Raw genomic sequence first — 20,000 nt, 5'->3', positions numbered from 1 at the left:
GATTGTGATTGGTCCGCACTTCGTGTTTCCGGAACTCGGGGCCTGGCGCGACGGCTGGAGGGAGCGTGGCCTTGTGGCCCCTGGTAGTGGTTGTGCGGCGGGAGCCCCCGGGGGCGCAGACATGCCTCGGTATGCGCAGCTGGTCATGGGCCCGGCAGGCAGCGGGAAGGTGAGGATTTGGCAGAAGAAGGAGGGAAACATCGGAGTTCGTGGGAGGCCGGGGGTTCGGCTCCCGCGGAGGGACCCTGAGACCCTGGGCAGCTCGCTTCTGCAGCCTGGGCTTCAGGCTCCTGGTGTTTTGAAAAGGAGTAATGATAGTTACTAATGTTTATTGTGTATATCCCCCAGCTACCGCGCTGAACGCCTCGTTTATTTCCACAACAACCCTCTGATAAGCCCTATTATTTCCATTTTACAGGAAAAGGAGACATAGGTTCTTTCTTTGCCCAGGATCACAGCTAGTTAAATGGCGCCTGGAATCCAGTTTTGTCTAATGACCGAATCCGGCCCTGTCTAGCCGCCAGGGGTCTCGTTAATCACTGTTTCTCAGACCTTGAAACATAGACTTCTGGTATTTGAGCGATTTTAGGAGGGGGCACGGGCCTGACATGAATGTACGTTGAATCACGTATTGAAAAAGTTGCTCCCTTCTCGATTGTCTTTCGGTTTGCAATGAGGTGAAATTGTCGGTTTGATGCTTGTGTTTCTTCGACACTTACTTAAATCCCCAAGTCTTTTCAGATCTTAGTCTCACAGCTTTTGACAGGCATTTATATTTAGAACAAAAAGGGTTCTAAAGTTTCGTTTAATTTCATGGTTACCTTCGTGTTCGGATAAATACAACTGGTGTTCTGTTCACAAGAGGGACACAATTTTTTCTTGTAAAGAGATATTAAGGGAATAACATTAGAGGTGATCAAATGTGGTAGAGATGGTGAAGATATGGTCAAACAACCGGAGTGTGGAAAACACTCAAGTCTGTGGGGGTGCTGGCTGGCTTCAGTCTTTAAATTAATACATTCTTCTGAGGTTTGCTCTAATCTGGGTACAGGAGCTGTACATACGTGTGGCCGTGATATGGGCCTTGCCTACCTAACATGTATGTGTAAAGTCACTGATAAGAAAGCCAGATGGATGTTATTTCTGTTTTCTAGATTGCTTTTCAAACTGATCATATTAGAAATTATCTTTCTATACATTTTTGATGCTGAGCTGTCAGAAAATCTCACTGAGCCTGACTTTTGTGCCAAGCACTGTCCTGGGCCCGGAGGACTGTGTTGTTGACCAAAGCACACAGACATCCGTACTCTTGTGGAGTTTAGAATCAAACAAGAAGTCAGTCAGTGAGAAGTAATTACCAAGCATTTTACTATGCACCAGGTACTATGCTAGTCCCTAGACTTACAAAACTGAATACAGCACATCCCTACCTTCACATAGAGGGTGAGAGAGAAGACAGGTAGCCTAGAGGTTCTAACACAGTGTGATCGCAGCTATGGGAGTGATAAAGGACTGGCTAAACCAAAAGTTGCAAACCCATAGCCCACCTCTGTGCTGTTTATCGACCTCGGCGTTCCCTCTCCTTGGAATGCTCTTCCTTTGGCTTGGCAAGCACATTCCCGTTCCTCTGCTCCAGCATCCCCTCCCCAGACACATCGTCTCTGACCACCCTGCCTGCAGCTCTGTTTGGACGGTGCAGGTCCTAGTGGAGACTCCACGTGGTGGGCGCTGCAGCGTGTAACCGGAAATAGTCTCTTTGATTCTGCATGTTGCATGGGAGAGCCGTAAGGAGCCTTATGGGTCATGGAGGTCAACCCAGATGCCGATGAGAAAATAGAGGGGCAGAGCGGAGAAGCCGTACCCCAAAGTTACCCCTGAGTCACAGCCTGGCTGGATCCGCAGCCAGTCAGGCGTCTGGGCTCCCAGCTCAGTGCCTTTTGTGTTTTCATTCAGCTTCTTGGTCGAGGAAGGCCGAGCTTTGTCCTTACTGGGCACTGCCCGAGGGGTGGAGAGAGTCATCCTAGGGTATGACAGACAGTGCTGTTGCCCTGACCCCTTGTGCCTTGTGCCCCCACAGAGCACCTACTGTGCCACCATGGTCCAGCACTGTGAAGCCCTCAACCGGTCCGTTCAAGTCGTGAACCTTGATCCCGCGGCAGAACACTTCAACTACCCCGTAATGGCCGGTGCGTCCTGAGCAGAGCCTCCCGCTCCTGCGGGGAAAATAGGGGGGTGAGGAGGCACAGGGTGCTGGCTGCTCAGCGCGGAAGCGGAAAAATTATTACAGCTGGTCGCCTGGTTTCACGGTGAACAGCATGAGGTCAAACGTCATTTGATGACATCCACTTTTGTGGATGTGTGTGACAGTATCCTTTCTCAGTCTCTCATGTAAGAAGCAGAAGTGAGTAGATGCCTTCCTCCCCCCCCTTTCCCTTCGGCCCCTTTCATGCTTGGTGCCGCTGCCGTGAGTCTGGTTTACTTCTGCTCGTACTCTGAGTGAGCCACCTACGTGGGTTTTAATTCTATTAATATATTCATTCAGATGCCTGTGGAACAACACATAACCATACCTGCTTTCGTGTACCCTTTAGTGGGGGAGATAAGCAGCAGCCAACCATTTACAGATTGTGATAAGGACTGCCTGTCGGCTGAGGAGAGGGAGTAACTAGGGAGATTGCTTTCGGTGTAGGCAGGGATGGTGTTGGGCCCAGACCTGAAGGTGGTAATGTGCTCACCAGGCTGGGGAAAGGCCTTCCAGGATGAGGGGACGTGAAGGTCACTGAGCAGCCTAGAGATGGGAAAGGGTATTCCAGAAAAAGCATAATGAGTGAAAGAAAGAAAGAAATGATCAGGAGCTGGTTTAGGTTTGGGGCAGTTTTCTCTGCACTTAACTAAGTTTGAGATATCTGATAGATATCAAGAGGCAACATCAGGGAGCTGATTGGATATGATAGTTTGGGGTTCGATAGTAGTGGGGTTTGGGGTTTGGATGAGGTCAGACCTGAAGATATAAATTTGAGGGCCAGCAGCATAGAGATGGAGCAGGACTGGATGAGATCATGTCGGGACATGGTATGCTCAACCCAAGACCAAGCCTTGAAGTCGTCTGATCTTCAGAGGTTGGGTAGAGGAGGTAGAGTCAGTGAGGTAGCAAAAAAGTCAGGAGAGCCCTGGCTGGTGTGGCTCAGTGGATTGAACACTGACCTGTGAATTGAAAGGTCGCTGGTTTGATTCCCCGTCAAGGTAAGTGCCTGGGTTGTGGGCCAGGTCCCCAGTGGGGGGTGTATGAGAGACAACAGATCCATGCTTCTCTCTCACACTGATGTTTCTCTCCTTCCTTCCCTTCTCTCTAAAAATAAAGTAAATAAAACCTTTTAAAAAATTAAAAGTCAGGAGAACGTTGCATCACAAAAGCTAGGAGGAGAGAATGTTTCAAGAAAGCAATGGTGGTTGGTTATGTCAGATGCAGCCGGGAAGTTGGGGACGTAGAGCTGTTGGCACAGGGAGGTTAAGTAGCTTCCCTGGGTTCTTCGTGTTAAGCAGTAATCATTGGTTTTCTTGGTTTGGTTTTACTTGTTATACAATAGGTATTGTATGTTTACATGGCTCAAAATGCAAAAGGTACAAAAAAGTCTCCCTCTCAGCTGTGTCCCAGCAGCGGCTCCCCTCCCAGGAAGCAGCCAGTTGCCAGTCTCTGGGCTGTCTTTCCGTAGAGAACCCATGCACGTAAAATCAAAATGTGCATTACTGTGTATATATCGTCTCTGCCTTGCTTGTGTTTACAAGCGATGACATTCTTACAGAGTTTATATGCTTTTCACTTAACAGTGTGCCTGGGAGATTGTACCGTGATCAAGCACTTAAAAGCTTTTCCTTTTTATGGCTGCCTGAGATTCTGTTGTCTGGCCGTGCGATAGCTTAATCAGTTCCTACAGACACTACTGTAGTGAATAGCCATGTACAGAAATAATGTCATACATGGGAGTTTTTCTATAACTGTTAACTGTCACCAGTGAGGATAATAATTTTCAAGTGGACACTCTTCTATCGTGGGTCCTGCCCATCTTTTTCAGACATCCGGGAACTGATCGAAGTGGACGACGTCATGGAGGACGATTCTCTGCGGTTCGGTCCCAACGGAGGATTGGTATTTTGCATGGAGTACTTTGCCAATAATTTCGACTGGCTAGAGAGCTGTCTTGGCCACGTGGAGGATGACTACATCCTTTTTGACTGTCCGGGTAGGTCAGAAATTTGAAGGTGTTGTTTGCATCGAGGTCATGCTGGTTCTGTCCCCGGTGGGGGAAAGTGGAGTGAGCCTTTGTGGCTCTGAACTCTACACCCTGCAGTGAGGTACAAAGCCCTTACTCACTGGCTCTCGTTCATCCATTGGGTTTACTGCGTGCCTGACTTTGTACCCTGGGAATACGGTAGAGAGCCAGGCAGCCAGGGTCTGCGCCCTCAGGGAGCTCACAGTCAAGGGTCAGTGCTAGACAGTGTAAACAAAAGCCACCAAAATGATTATTTACTCTTCATCTGTGACAGGCGCCCCGCAGGAGCAGACAGCCCATCACGCAGCAGGGAGGTTAGGGGAGGCTTCTGGTCTGGCGGCCTGTAGGCTGCGCCTTAGGGTGAAGGGGAGGGAGACTGTGGTCCAGGCGGCAGGCGCAGCATGTCGCAGGCCCAGGGGCAGGAAGAGGTAGGTCTGAGGCACCAAAAAGGCCAGCGTGGCCAAAGCGCCCAGTGCGCAAAGGGGAAACCTGGGGAGTGGGGCTGGCAGGGGAAAGATCATCGCACGTGACTTCGGAAGCCAAATTGTGAGTGTTAGACTTGAGCTTCACCTAGCTTTGATCATTTGTGGCCCTTACTTTTTCCCTTTGCTTTTATTTAGATTTTATTTAGGGCCTGGCCCCATGCATTCCCAAGCACGTACCCTGCCCGGGAATCCAACTGACGACTTTTTGCTTTGCAGGACAGCACCCAACCCCCTGAGCCACACCAGTCAGAACCCCTTTGCTTTTAATTGAACATACACCCACCCACAGAAAAGCGCAGATACCAAGTGCACCGCTTGACCAGGATTCCACACTACACACACCTCGGAGGCACTTGCTTCTGATGGGCAAAAGCTAAAGTGTGATGAACCTCATGGTCTTGTGATTGAGTCAGGAGGCTGCAAGGCTCCTTAAAACAGAATATGTGTTTTTAAAACCATTTTTTTGGGGGGGGGTTCCTGTAATTTGATGATTTAACGTACTTCCTGATTGTAAGGGTCTTGTAATGATCTCTACGCAGGCCAGATTGAGCTGTATACGCACCTGCCCGTGATGAAGCAGCTGGTGCAGCAGCTGGAACAGTGGGAGTTCCGAGTCTGCGGAGTCTTCCTGGTCGATTCCCAGTTCATGGTGGAGTCGTTCAAGGTGGGAGGGTGATCTGTGGTCGATATTTCAGTCATTCGTGGGTGCGAGTGGATGACAGTCTCCTTCGGTCATTGTGCAGTCCTGGGCGTTTCACAAACCGAAGTATCCCTTACTATTAAGGTATTATAATGTATTTTTCACTGGAATGGTAAATTATGATAGATAGGTTTTGGAGAACTACTTACCAAGAAAAGTGAAGCAGGTGCACATTATATATGCTTCTAATTTTCTGAGGATCATTTGTCTCATTTATGAACTACCTAATTTTTTTTTAACTTACTGATTTTTAGAGAGAAAGGAGAAGAGAGAGAGAGAAACATCAATTTGTTGTTTCACTTACTTATGCATTCATTGCTTGATTCTTGTATGATCCCCTGCCCTGGGATCAAACCTGCAACCTTGGCGTGTTTAGGCAATGCTCTAACCAACTGAGCTCCCCAGCCAGGGCTATGAACTGTCTAAAACTTTATTTCTCATTAATAAATAACTCTTGAGGGATTGTCAGTGGGAAAGAAGGTTAAAGTTATCATCTAAATTGAGGTTTGTGATCCCCATAGATTAAGTTTACATCTTTTTTTCCCCTCGCATTTGGAAGCCAAGGGTCAGCCAGCCAACTGTTGGACTGTCTGTTCTTTAGGATGGGCGTTTGTTCCACGAAGGGCAGTCTTGCTCTGAGGGGAGCACAAGCCTCTCTTTCGTGCGGAGACCGGGGGATTTTGTTGCACTGGTGGATTTCATCTTCCCTTCCCTGTTTCCTCCTCTAGTTCATTTCTGGCATCTTGGCAGCTCTGAGTGCTATGATCTCTCTAGAAATCCCACAAGTTAACATCATGACAAAAATGGACCTGCTGAGTAAGAAGGCTAAGAAGGAAATTGAGAAGTAAGTTCACGCCTTCCATTATCACCAGGTCCGAATTGCAGAGGTGAACCCTCTAAGCCTTACTTACATGGGAGGCTCTGTGCACCTGTAAATCCAGTTTCCCGATTTATTTTTCCTTTTACTCATCCGTCTCTTTCTCACTTTTAAAGGTTTCTAGATCCAGACATGTATTCTTTATTAGAGGATTCTACAAGTGACTTGAGAAGCAAAAAATTCAAAAAATTGACTAAAGCTATATGTGGACTGGTAAGTTTGTTGTTTTGTGATTTTTTTTTTTTTAATGATCTGGTCGGGTGTTCACCAGTGTGCAGTCAGTGACCACCATTATGGAAAACACAGTCCACCCCTGTTTCCTTGCAAAGGGGAGATGGTGGTGAGAGGCTGTGCGCTGGCCAGTCAACGGTTTGATGTAGAAGCAGTTATTGGCAGCAGCCAGTTAAGTAACTGACGTGTCCATTATTCCAAGCCATTTTGGGGGTTCAGACTGTCCGTGCCCTGTTAAAATTTCCAGTGGTTGTTGAATTCAGAGAAATCCCTGTGAAACAGCATGTAGTTAAGGTAGTCAGTTGAGTGTTCTAGTAAGTCAGATCAGAAAAATGAATATTGATTTTCTGTTCTGTGTGTGTCTATTACTGCCCCCCCACAAACGGTTTAATCATTGTAAGTGGTTATAAAAGTCCAATGTTCAGTTAAAAATTAAGCATTTTGCATAATTTCATCATGAGCCTTTCTGAAATCCCCAACTCACAGATTGACGACTACAGCATGGTTCGGTTCCTGCCGTACGATCAGTCGGACGAAGAGAGCATGAACATTGTGCTACAGCATATCGATTTTGCCATTCAGTATGGAGAAGACTTGGAATTTAAAGAACCAAAGGTAATTTGGTTTAGGGTGTTAATTGGCTTTTGGTAAAAATGTTTGCCAGCGTTTCTTGGTCTCCTGCATCATCCCAGGAACTCAAATTAAGTTCTGTCCTAGTGCTGGCCATAACCTGGGCTTTTCTGGGTGATCTCTCAGATTGACACCTGAGCTTAAAGAGCAGTATCAGTTTGGCGCTACCTTTTACTGAGGCACCGTTACTGAATCGTGCCTCTTTGTATTCAGAGTTTGGGGTAGGTGCAAAGAGGAGGTGAAACCCAACTGAACTTGGGCTGCCCTCACAGATGTCGGGGAAAAGACTAATGAGAGTTGTTGGGGGGAGCACTGGCACAGCAAAGTAGTCGAGAGTCAGAGTGAGCGCCAGCTCACGTGAGAACTGCTTCTAGTGAGATCCAAGCCCTCTCACTGGTCACGTATCTAGAGATCATCTACCACTCATGCCTTCCGTTATTGTTAACTGTTAACCTGTGCACACCACCTGGAGCTGGTGCTGGGACATCAGCTCCTCATAGAGCATTACCTGAAAAATACGTAAACATGTACTAGGTGTAACTGGGGAAATCAATGTATTTTCTATTTTGTTTCCTTTGTGTTAGGAACATGAAGATGAGTCATCTTCCATGTTTGATGAATATTTTCAAGAGCACCAGAAAGAATAGTTTATTTAAAAAGTAACTATATATGTGAAGAGTTTGTGGCTGAACCAGCAAAACATTTTTCTCAAAGGACGTAATACTAGAAAGCTGCTTATTTTCATGAAAAAAGTAGTATGTGGCGCTTTATCCACAGCACAGCTGAATCAAGTTCGTAGTTATTCTGAAACTGCTGCTGTTTAAGGTGGAATCCTTTAGTGTTATATTTTTACAGCATCAATTTAGATTTTAAAAGTTGAAATTGAAATGAATGCACATCGATTTGTATATAATGTAAATTAGCACCTGTGGTAGTTAGGACCAGGCTACCTTTATTTTTTTCTGTTTGGCTTTTGTTATATTTCAAGGGGGTTTTTTTTCCCACGGGAAGGAATTATTGTAACAAAATATACATGTGTACGTCCATAGGTAAAACTCTGTAAGGGTATAAATAAGACCATTATTTATTTGTCTTTCAATTTTCTCATGTTGAAAATGTATTGTTTGTATAATTAAAAAATGAAACATTACTATGTTTTAAGACATATGTATATAAGTAAAATAAACAACACTGACTTTTTATTACACTCTTGTTCTCCATTCAGAATTTGAAACAGCCAGGGCAAATTTTTGAATTAGTAAACTTTCCCACATAGGAGAGCCTGACGTGATTCAATTTACTGGTGGGTGTCAGGCACTGGGGATAAAAATGGGAGCGCGCAGGACAGAAGACAAGACCTTATTCTCATGGAGCTGACCTGCTGGGCCCTGGAGACTAGCCATAAACAAGGAAGCCTCTGACAAAGGAATGGGAAGAAGAAATGGTAATGAAAGGGAGCGTGATAATCTACTTTGGGCTCATCGTCAAAGAAGACTCCTCCTATAAGGTGCTATTTGGCCAGAAACCTAAATAAGAAATCAGTTGTGGAACGGGGTGAAGTACTCCAGTCAAAGAAACAGCCCAAAGCAGCAATGAACTTGGCTCTTAACATGAGGCGTTTTCTAGTATGAGATTAAAAATTCCTGAGCCTCAGGTGTTCTAGGCATGTAAATTCTAAGCCTGTTACATGCAGTTCATTCATCCTCACCACACTGAGTTAAGTACTGTTATCTCCATTTCCAGGGGAGGCAACTGATGCAGAGAGGTTCACTAACTACCCCCAAATTACACAGCCAATGAGTGTTGGAGCTGGAATTCAAACCCACAGTCCATTTTCCTCAACCATTGCACAAAGAACAGCAGTATAGAGGAATGCACAGATCCCTTCTCAGTGTGCTGTCCTTTCCCCATTTTAAAAACGAGTGGGTTGGGTGCGTTCATTCACTTAGCAAATATTTATTGAAACATTATGTACCATCGTTTTAGACGGGGGATACAGTAGTGAACGAAAGGGACAAAAATCCCTGCCTTTGACGTTCACATGAATGGGGAGATAAATATCAAAAGTTAACCAAGTAAAAGAATCATAAGAGGGAAGGGCAGATAAGCTATGGGGATGGAGTCGAGTTGAGTTTAAAATAGTGTGGCCCCAAGAATGCGCCTACAGGTTTTGTAACCCCAAGATCCATCGCCAGCTGCACACCTCGCGCACGCGCACACGCGACGCAACCCCTAGCTAGTGCTGGCGCGCCCCCTGGCGGCCCCCTCGGTTCGCGCAGCCGCAGCAGCCAGTGGCGGAACAGGCCGGAAGCGCTGGCCCTCCCCTCGCCCTCCTCCCCCGGCTCACTTCCTCCTACCGCACCCTAGCTACCAGACCGGAAGCGCTGCTGTCTGACCTGCTCCTGCTCCTCTGGGTTGAAACTCGGTGGCCGCCAAGATGCCGGTAAGGGGTCCGAGTCAGGGGTGTGTTGTGACAGCGAGAACTGGGGAGAGCGGCGAGAAATCGTGCGTGCGCTGAGAGGAGCGGGCCGAGGTGGTCAGAGAGGAAGCGAGGTCCAGGGAAGGGACGAGGGGAGGGGGCCGGTTCTTGTAGGATTGGGGAGGCCTGGGGATGTCGGCCGCGGGGGCCGGGGGAGCGGCAGGAGACTCCAGAGTGGGCGTGCAGAAGAGGCTGCCGCGGCCCTTCCGGCCCCTTCTCCCCAGTTCCGACCCCATCTTTGCCCTTTTGGCAGCCTCTGACTCCGGCTGGGTCCCCAAAGCCTCAGTAGAGCCGCGAAGCCAAAGGGCTGCGCTTTTTATTTTTCATTTTTCAAGTCGAGGGTCCGGCTTCTCCGTTTGTCTGAAGCCCCACTTCCTCCACCGCCCCAGGGGGCGGGCCCCTTCCGCTTCTGGTCATCTGTGAGACCCACTTCCTCCCCTGTCGCCCCCGCAGTGACGGCCACCCCAAAGCCACTGGGCTTAGGGCCCCCAGGGTAAGCTCAGGATCTGCGCCTGGGTTCCAAACGTTTCTATTTTATTGTACGTCAGAGTAGAAGTAAAATTGGTGGTGGTGGTCGGCTTTCTCTTAATTTCTGACAGCCAGCCTGCGGGGTACACGTACGTCATCATGGTTGGCCTCCATGTTGCAGAATAGGAAAAAGGACGTTCAACAACACGGATTATTCAAACAACAGACATTACTGAGCACCTGCTGCATGCCAAGCACTGTTAGAGCAGTGAATACGTCCAGCAAGTCGCTGCTCCTAAGTTTACATTCTAATGGGGAGGCAGACAATAAACATGTAAATGTAATTAAAATAAAGGAGATATTTCTTATAGTGACATGCTATGAAGGAAACAGATGGGGAAACAAGATGGTAGCTGGTGAAGGGGAGGGTGGAGGCTGCCTAAGCATACCTGTGATAAACAGCGCAAGCCATGGTTATGGGTACATAGGTTACGAGTCCCATAGCTACCATGTGACACCTGATGTGTGCCAGACAGGCCCTGAGCTACATGCTTTATATAAATTATCCCATTTAACCCCACATTGACCCAATGACTCTGCAACCCTGTGCTCATTCCAGCTGGGCATAGAGCAAGCACCCTGGACTTTCCATGCCGTTACTTATGGAATACCTGTCTTCTCCATTGGCCCGAAAGTTCTCCAGGGATGAGGACCATACTGGTCTTGCCTACCTCCAGGTCGCCATGCCTTGCACTTAGGTGCTAAGTAATCGTTTGGTGAATGAATGAATGAATGAATGAATGTATGAATGGGGCCCTGTTGTCTTACAAAAATCCAGGCATTTTGTAAAAGGCAGGGCTAGGAATCATACAGAAATTGCTTTCATAAATGTGATTCCCCCCCCCCCCATCCTCTAACTCCCACCAACCCACTTAAAGCAGGATATATATCCTCATTTTACAAATTTGGAAATAAGGCAAGAAAAGTGATGTCTCAGATACAAAGCCAGGAAGGGGCAGAACTGAAAAGCCAGTGCTCGGGTTCTGGCTTAACAACAGCCGATGGGCGGGTACCCCGGTTTATATGGTGTTTGCCTATTTCTGTTGTGTGGGTACTTCCGCCAGTTACCAGTGTGACCTCACCGAGCATGACGGAGATGCATGGTAGCACCCCATTATATAGTATTTCTGCCATAAAAATACGAAAGACACAAATAACTTGAAGATCAGAGACCATAGTAAAATAATTTTTTAAAAAGGAAGTGATGAATTTTGAGTCTTTACTACTTTCGTTTTCAATATAATTGATTGCAAGTGTCTATAATTTAATTTTTAATACTGGTTGTGTCCAACAACCGGCTTGGCTCAACATTGTTTTAATTCCTAAAAATCTCATCGTTGGTTGCCGTGAGCCGGTAAGAGCCAGTCCGCCCTCGGCTGCCACCATCCCTTTTGCCGCGTCCCATAGTTGATGTTGGGTGGGTTCCTCTTTTACTCCTTTGGAGAAATGCACTCGTCTGCGCCGCTGACATCTGTTTTTTTTTCTGCTTTTATGCCCTTGCCCGGCTTGCTCCTGCAGGCTTACCACTCCTCTCTCATGGACCCCGACACCAGGCTCGTCGGCAACATGGCGCTGCTGCCAATCAGGAGCCAGTTCAAAGGACCCGCCCCTAGAGAGAGTGAGTCCAAACCCCTTCCCGTTATTCTCAGGTTTCGCTCTGGAACATCTAGCAACCCTCTGACATCATCAAGTCAGGGGAATCCATAGCTCAGTCTTCTGCCTCTGGGTGCTGTTGTGTTTTCTGTTTCTCTTTGCTTGGTAGGGCATCGCTCTTTAGACCTTTCAAGGGCGTGGGTATAGGTGGCATCTAATAGGAAACGTGTTGCTGTTAATGTCTCCAGGGTATTTCGTTGAGGGGTGAGAGAAAACGTGCTTGACCCCGGCCCGACTGGTGTGGCGCAGTGGTTTGAGCCTTGTCGCACAAACCGAAAGGTCTCGGGACACCATTCCCATCAGGGCTGTGGGTCAGGTCCCCAGTTAGGGGCGTGCAAAAGGCAACCAGTTGATGTTTCTCTTGCACTTTGATGTTTTTCCCTTCCTTTCTCCCTCCATTCCCCTCTGTCTGACAATAAATAAAATCTTTTTAAAAAGTCTTGACACTGTTTCTGTCATCACGGTCAGTTCTTACAAACCAATGCTACTCCTTGTGTAGAATGCCGTGTTCCCCCCCTTCTCTGTTATCAAGCTGGAAAAAAACAGAACACATTTTAACCTCTTGCCCATCTAAATCTACTTCCTTTAGTCATTCTTCAGGAGCTTCATTTAAAAATTTTTTTAAATCCTTACCCAAGGATTTTTTTCCTTATTTTTAAAAAATTATTATTAATTAAATTTCTATAATTATATTTCTTTTTTTCATTATTAGAGAGAGAGGAAGGGAGAGGGAGAAAAACATCAGTGGAGAGAGAAACGTCTCTTGGCTGCCTTCTGCACGCTCCCTGACTGGGGATCGAACCCACAGCCTTTTGGTGTACAGGATGACGCTCCAGCCAGCTGAGTCACCCAGCGGGGGCAGGAGCTTCACTTTCAGCAATACTACCTTCGTCTTAAATCTTAAGCATCCTATATAACATTACTAATACAGAGTTTTATATCTTCGCTTTCTTTCTTGGTACTCATTTTCTCTCTTTATTTCAGAGCCTTTTTTTTTTATACTGTTCAGAAAGCTCCGTTCTTTCAGACACTACCTGAGACCCCTCTGACACATTCTGAGACACTCTGCCAACAGTGTACTTTGCATGGTGTTGGGCATGGTTTCCCTGCCTCCAGAGAGGGTCTGCACCGAGTTCCATTCATGGCGTCCAAGGCCAAGGTTTTAATTACCAATTTTGTGCCGAGGCCACCTCCATCCCTCTGCCAGACTGTTTGACTTGACCTTTTAAAATCTAATTTTGTTTCCAACACCAGTTGAAAGCTCAGGAAAGTTAATAAATCTGGTGAGTCACCACAGTCTTTCCTTGATTCTGAGACGAAGAAAAAGGAACAGCTGGGGGCGGGGGGAGCAGACCAAAAGGAAGACAGATGATGCGAAAGAATCCCAGTGCAGAGAAAAAAATGAGTCAACGTTGGCTCAGATTCATTGAGAAGAACCCTTTTCAGGCCTTTGCAGAACACCGTGTGGTGTATCCGAACATGCAGTTGGCCACAGAGTACTCCTAACTACCACCTTTACAATTCTTTGGGGGTTTCTACAGGCAAAGAATGACCTGTTCCCCTTCCCCAGGGGACTGGATTAGAACAGAACTGGAATTGTGGGAAAGTGTAAACCTAGTCTGGGGGGCTAAAAAACTGTTGGCGGTCATCCAATTCTTTGCCTCCAACAGATACCTTTTGAACCCCTTTTACGTGCCAGACACCTTTGTAGGTTCTGAATCCTGCAGCCTCCTCACCACACATGCACCTAGGGCGACATCTGAAAGAACAAGCTGGTTTTTGTAACCACTGTTGAGTCCTTCGAAGAAGTTTCCTCTTTGCAGATCAGAAAATAGATGGCAAGGAACACAAGCGTAGAGTCCAGATTCCACTGGAATTCTGTAGCGCGGGCACGAGCAGGGGTACGTGGAAGGGAATCTCAGAGCGTCAGCCCTGCAGCCTTGCTGTGCATTTCTGCTGTGAGAGAGGGACAGCGGCGATGGACGAGGAGCATAACCAACTGTCTCTGTGTGGCTGAGACCAGCTGCCGGATACCGAGACCCTGGGATTGTGACCTTTTTAAAATAAAAAACGGGGAAAATTGCCAAAGAAATTGTGTAATGAGATCTGTCTTTGTCGCCACAGTATTTCTGGCTTTTTTCAGCCTCTAGCCACCTAGAACAGCTTGTGTAAATATATTCAAAGTCGTAGTTTTTATAAACAAAGTTATGTATGAGAACCCCAGTGGGTTCCAAAATGATAGTTGAGGGTTTTTGTTCTCTGAAACTATAGTATGTAAATTCAAATAAAATTATATTGAATACTTTTAAAATCATTTTGTCAAAGTTTAGTCTATGTCTCCTGTAAACGCACTAGGAGATATCTGGAATGATGTTCATCAAACGTTAATAGTAGTCATTTTTGGGGAGTGAGATTAGGGTGACGGTTGAAAATATTTTGGTATTGATTACATAATTTTTCTAATGAGCGTGTATAATTTTTGTAAAAATACTAAAGCTGTTGGGTTGGTCAAAAAGTCCGTATGGTTTTTTGTAAAGTAAAATACACATTTTTATTTTCACCAATAACTTTATCGATTTGGATATTTTGAGTATGTCAGCTGTCTCCCACTGTTGGCTACCAGTGGGTAGAGGCCAGAGGCACTGCTAAACACCGTCCAGTGCATAAGACAGCCCCAGAGCAAAGCGTTACTTGGTTAAAGTGTCAGTAGGACCAAGAAGCTTCACAAACCACTTTTGACACGTTCAGTAGTCACAAGACCTTCTCCATACATGGCGCAAATCTTCTTTGTGTGTTTCAGTTGCGTTTTTACCTTTCTTGAAATAAAGCGTAATACACTGGAAATGTTGCATATCTTGTTCCATGTTCAATACTAAATGGCTACACAAAAATTCACCAATTGTGAATAAGTTTTTTTTTTAATTAAGATTGTATTTATTTATTTTTAGAAAGAGGGAGAAGGAGACAAGGAGAAACACTGGTGTGCACAGGTTGCTTCTCACACCCCCCCCAACTGGGGACCTGCCCTGCAACCCAGGCACCTGCCCTGACTGGGAATCGAACCAACAGCCTTTCAGTTCTCAGGCCTGCAGTCAATCCACTGAGCCACACCAGCCAGGGCTTGATAGGGTTTGTCTTTTTTTAAGTGCACACTGATATGACAGCTATCACAGTACAATCTAACAAACTTGTTTCAAATGAGGTTTAAGACAACAATGGCACTACCAGAACCATTGTATGGAGAGAACCAAAGGAACTTTTTGGTCAATCCAATATAAGAATAAATCATGTACTTACTTTTTTAGAAGTTGTTTCTAAAGACATTATATTTCAGTAGTCTCATTTCCTTCGACTCCAAAGCTCTTGACCATTGACTGTAGATACTTTTCTTATAGCTTTTGTAGATGTTGTGTTTTGCATAAGCTAATGTTCTCCGCCCCCTCCCCTTGTGTCCTACTTAGCAAAAGATACAGATATTGTGGATGAAGCCATCTATTACTTCAAGGCCAATGTCTTCTTCAAAAACTATGAAATTAAGGTAAAGTACAGAGCTTTTCATATTTAATTAACTTTCCGACGGGGAAAACATCCCGCTTGGCAGTCAGGGCTGCTCTGAGGAGTGAGTGGAATGAGACTGCATGCTTTTAAAAATCCAGAGCAGTACTTAATGTGAGGCTCTACGTCAATATTCATGTCTTGTTTCTTTCCTCCAAAGTCTGCACCAGGTTGGCAGACGGCAGCCGGAGGGCCAAAGCCGGCCCATCACCTCTTCCTGTAACTAAAGTGTGGTTTGAACACAGCCACACAGTCTGTGGACAGGTTGCCTGTGGAGGCTTTCACACCCCAGCAGCCAAGTGGAGTAGCTGTGATAAAAACCGTATAGCCTGCAGAGCCTGAAATATTTATTATCTGGTCCTTTGTTCTGTATTCAGCATGAATTAAGCACCTACTATGTGCCAGTCCAAAACTGGAAATCCTATATGCTATGTTGCTTTTTTATATACTTCTGTGCCCTGGACCAGAGATGGTGAAATGAAGAAACCACTTCAGTGGTTTCAACTTCATTGACCTTCATCGAGGTCAACTTTAGTGACCCCTTCCTTCTTTCTAGCACCCTTCCTCCCCTTGTCTTAGTCCTCGGTAGGAATGAGGCCGCGGGGAAGGTGCTGGGGGAGGAGATGGGGAAATGGGAAAAGGTTTCCGAGCTCCTGATGTGAGCAAGTTACAAGAAATGTCAAGACATTTTATGGTTAACATTCTAGAATACAGAACTTCTTGCCAAACTTGGACCTTTGGGAATCAAACAGGGTGTGAAATCTGTATTTGTCGACTCTTGGTCTACAAATTATAGTGTGAACTTTCTCTGATATGAGCAGAGTGTTTTCTGGATCCATGGTCCAAGCGTTGTGTTTGTAATAGGCGTAAATAAATGTTATAATTCTGCCATTTTCATTCTCTTTTGAATATCACATGATCTTAAACGTGGGGAAATGCGTGGCTTGTTTTTTCAGACTATAAATCTGCGTAAAATCGGACATGAAGCACATGCCGCGTTCCATCAGCACCCGTTCGCCTTTCCCACACTTCCCTTTTGGGGAGGTTAAGCGTTGAGCTTATGGAGCGCTCCAAAAACAAGTCACCTGAGAAATAATTGCTTCCTCTTTTAGAGTCATGGGTGTTTCTGTTCTCGGCAGAGATCCTGAAGTGAAAGGGTTTTTAAAAATGAGCCAGCCACCATATGGTGCACCTCAGGTTTCCCCGGCGGCTCTGGGAGCCCCGCTTCCCACGCAGAGTGAGGGGCTGCTGGCACAGCGCCCGGGGAGCCCAGCAGCCGGAGGAGCTGGGACAGCAGGGGCGCCGCCCAGCCCAGGGCAGACAGAAGGGGGCTGGAGAAGGTTGCGTTTGGAGAACAGGAATTTCTGATGCTGTATTAATGACACTTTTCGTAGTTTTCAGCTGATAAGCAAAAGACAAAGGTTGAATTCATTAATTGCACATAGTTGTTGCGTTTTGTTCAGGGCTGTTTTTAAGTTTTGTTTTTCTACCCTGTAGAATGAAGCTGATAGAACCTTGATATACATAACGCTCTACATTTCTGAGTGTCTGAAGAAGCTCCAAAAGGTAATTAAACTTGGATGATCATCTGTCAGGCAAACAAATTACTAATAGGTATTTGAACTCAGTGAGACTTTAAGGGCAAGTAGGACATATCTCCTCTGACATAGAGCGTAGACTTAAGGGAAAAATCTGAATGTAGATCCTCTAAACCTACAGCGTTGTCAGTTAATCAGAGGGTAAGGCTTTGCATGTAGTTTCCCAAGACAGAAATCTTGAGCAGAATATTCCTTTAAGCCTTTGGTCAGAGATTCTTAACTTGGAGGCCAAGGGTAGAATTCAAGGGTCCATGAACTTGAGAGGGAAAAGATTCCATCTTTCTTTTCACCAACCTCTAACTGGAATTTAGTACTTTCATTATTAACATGGACAAAAACCCACAGTTGTATTAGCAATACCTGTGACTTTTTCTCCGATAGAACTCACAGCATTTCTTTCTTTTTTTTTTTTTTTTAATTTATTCTTTTTTTTTTTTAAGATTTTATTTATTTATTTTTAGGGAGGGAAGGGAGAGAGAGAGAGAGAGAGAGAGAGAGAGAGAGAGAGAGAGAGAGAGAGAGAGAGAGAGAGAGAGAAACATCAATGTGCGGTTGCTGGGGGTCGTGGCCTGCAACCCAGGCATGTACCCTGGCTGGGAATCAAACCTGGGACACTTTGGCTCCCAGCCCGCGCTCAATCCACTGAGCTATGCCAGCCAGGAACTCACAGCATTTCACATTGCATTTAGAGTGGAAGATTTTTTGCAATTTTGTGTACACTTATTACTATTTCAGAATTATAGTTACTTCAGCCACTGCAAAATCTTGTGTTTAGTGTATGGATAAAGAAGCATGTGTATGACTGTATCATAAATTTGGTTTTTTAATATTATAATTATTCTATTTCACTATAATTGGGTTTTTTTTGTAATTCTGTGTGTTTTATTTTATTCATTGAAAAACATAATTCTGAGAAAGGGCCCGCAGGCTTCACCAGATTACAGAAGGTCATCAGAATCACGAACCCCAGCCATAGCCAGCTTAGACTAAAACATTGCAAGTTGGATATTACTATCCTTTTCCCTGTAAAATATATGTGTATATATGATTTTTTTTAGTGCAATTCCAAAAGCCAAGGCGAGAAAGAAATGTATACACTGGGAATCACTAATTTTCCCATTCCTGGAGAGCCTGGTTTTCCACTTAATGCAATTTATGCCAAACCTGCGAACAAACAGGAAGACGGTAAGAACAGGGTCTCCCCCTCCTTATGTGGCACGAGGTTTTCTCCGTTTGATGTATCCCCTCCCTCCTTCTTGCCTTGAGTGGTATATAATTGAGAATGGAATCATTAGCACACGTACTGTCTTATAGCCACTCTCACACGAGAGTCTTGGTAATAGTATGACGTGGAGAGATCCCTTTGGACGGGCGTTGCTATTTCTTACCCTGTGTGAATGTATAGAAATACACCGCAAAGGTCAGTGCCTAGATCAACAGCGAGCACATTTGCGATGCGTTCTCAAAGACACCTTCTTTGTATTGTTCTGCCTGCTCCTTATTTTAGAAGTGATGAGGGCCTATTTACAGCAGCTAAGGCAAGAGACTGGACTGCGGCTTTGTGAGAAAGTTTTTGACCCTCAGAATGATAAACCCAGCAAGGTAAGACCCTCTTTGCTGTTCAGTTGGTAATCACCTTGCATCCTATAGTTTCCGTTAAATGAAACGCACAAAGGTCTTTCATTGCCAGAATACTGTTAGTTTCTGCGTTGCAGTGTTGCTAAGCTCGTGGGTGTGTGCCTTGCACACAGTAGGAATTCACCGAATCCCAGTGAATAGTGATTGCATGTAATAAAAAATTCGGGTTTGTTGTTCTTATGTCAAGGCACCGAAAACCCCATAGAACATGTTTATTGCTTGAGATGTCTTGAATGTATTACATCTATCTTGTCCTTGTAATTTTGAGTAACCTTTAGGTCAACAAAAAGAAAAAAGAAAAATTTTTACATGTGCTTTCAAGGAGTGTGTATAACATAAGGGCTGCCAGTCTAATATTAAAATTTGTTTTAAACTAATTCCTATTCCGTCCTTAACCTTGAACTTGCATTGTGAGTTGACTGCCACCGTTCATTCTGTTCTGTCCCCTCTTGTCAGTGGTGGACTTGCTTTGTGAAGAGACAGTTCATGAACAAGAGTCTTTCAGGACCTGGACAGTGAAGAGAGCCCGGGCAGACACCGTACCCACAGCCGAGGGCTGCGTTTCACAGCAAGATGTACACAGTTCTTTGCCTTTGTTTCATAAAGTTTTATACAGAAGAGAGAAGAGAACATGTCTTTATTTGAAAAGTTCATTATCAAGCATTTGGGGACGGGGAGAATGAGTTGTCAAGGGGTGATTTGAAATTTTCTGCAGTATTAAGCTGGTGCTTAATAAGTAATAATAAAGAAATTTCTAACATTTTATGTCAGGAAAACATTGCTTATCTTTGGCATTCATTTAAAATTTTTCGAGAGAGAACACTCACCCTTTTAAAGTGTACAATTCAGCGGTTTTTAGCATATATGCAAAGTTTAGCAGCCCTTGCCACTGATCAAAACTGGAGTTTACCCTGATACTCAGTCAACTCAAGGGGTTGCCATTTTGGCCTTTATGGGTTAACGTGTAATTTTAATGTGTGAGTTAAATGTTCTTGAGCATCTGATCTAAATTATGACCCATGTACCACATTTCGCATACTCAAGAGTATGAGTATGTCCAAACGCACTCTGTATCCCTGGCCGGTGTGGCGCAGTGGGTAGGAGCGGCATCCCCTAAACCAAAAGGTTGCGGGGTCCCTTCCCAGGCAGGGCACAAGCCCAGCTTGAGGGGTCAGTGGCCCATGGAGACGTGTACGAGAGGCAGCCAATCAAAGTTTCTCTCTCCCTTCCTTCTCTTCTCTCTGAAATCAATAAGCATGTCCTTGGGTGAGGATTGGGGGAAAAAAAAAAAAAACACACTGCACATGCAAGAGAGACAGTCTTGAAACCAAGAGAGTGTTTTTTATAATACCTTA

At 45.3% G+C, this 20,000-nt stretch overlaps 2 protein-coding genes across 2 annotated transcripts; both read left to right on the top strand.

Moving 5' to 3' along the window:
* Positions 1-5: 5 nt before the first annotated feature.
* GPN3 (GPN-loop GTPase 3) lies at positions 6-7,848 on the top strand. Its single transcript, XM_028527791.2, has 8 exons — positions 6-169; positions 2,078-2,186; positions 4,074-4,241; positions 5,296-5,420; positions 6,185-6,300; positions 6,450-6,546; positions 7,051-7,179; positions 7,779-7,848. Exons 1-8 carry the CDS (start codon positions 122-124, stop codon positions 7,839-7,841), a joined length of 855 nt encoding a protein of 284 aa, XP_028383592.1. The 5' UTR covers positions 6-121; the 3' UTR covers positions 7,842-7,848.
* Positions 7,849-9,498: 1,650 nt separating this feature from the next.
* ARPC3 (actin related protein 2/3 complex subunit 3) lies at positions 9,499-19,410 on the top strand. The gene is made up of 7 exons (XM_028527771.2): positions 9,499-9,637; positions 11,720-11,819; positions 15,316-15,392; positions 16,907-16,975; positions 18,066-18,192; positions 18,515-18,609; positions 19,102-19,410. The coding sequence occupies exons 1-7, from the start codon at positions 9,632-9,634 to the stop codon at positions 19,162-19,164; spliced, it is 537 nt and encodes a 178-aa protein (XP_028383572.1). The 5' UTR covers positions 9,499-9,631; the 3' UTR covers positions 19,165-19,410.
* Positions 19,411-20,000: the final 590 nt, after the last annotated feature.

Source organism: Phyllostomus discolor, chromosome 13, assembly GCF_004126475.2.
Source record: "Phyllostomus discolor isolate MPI-MPIP mPhyDis1 chromosome 13, mPhyDis1.pri.v3, whole genome shotgun sequence".
Lineage (NCBI taxonomy): Eukaryota > Metazoa > Chordata > Mammalia > Chiroptera > Phyllostomidae > Phyllostomus > Phyllostomus discolor.
The sequence above is the reverse complement of the archived record's forward strand: the minus strand, read 5'-3'. Positions and strand labels throughout refer to the sequence as shown.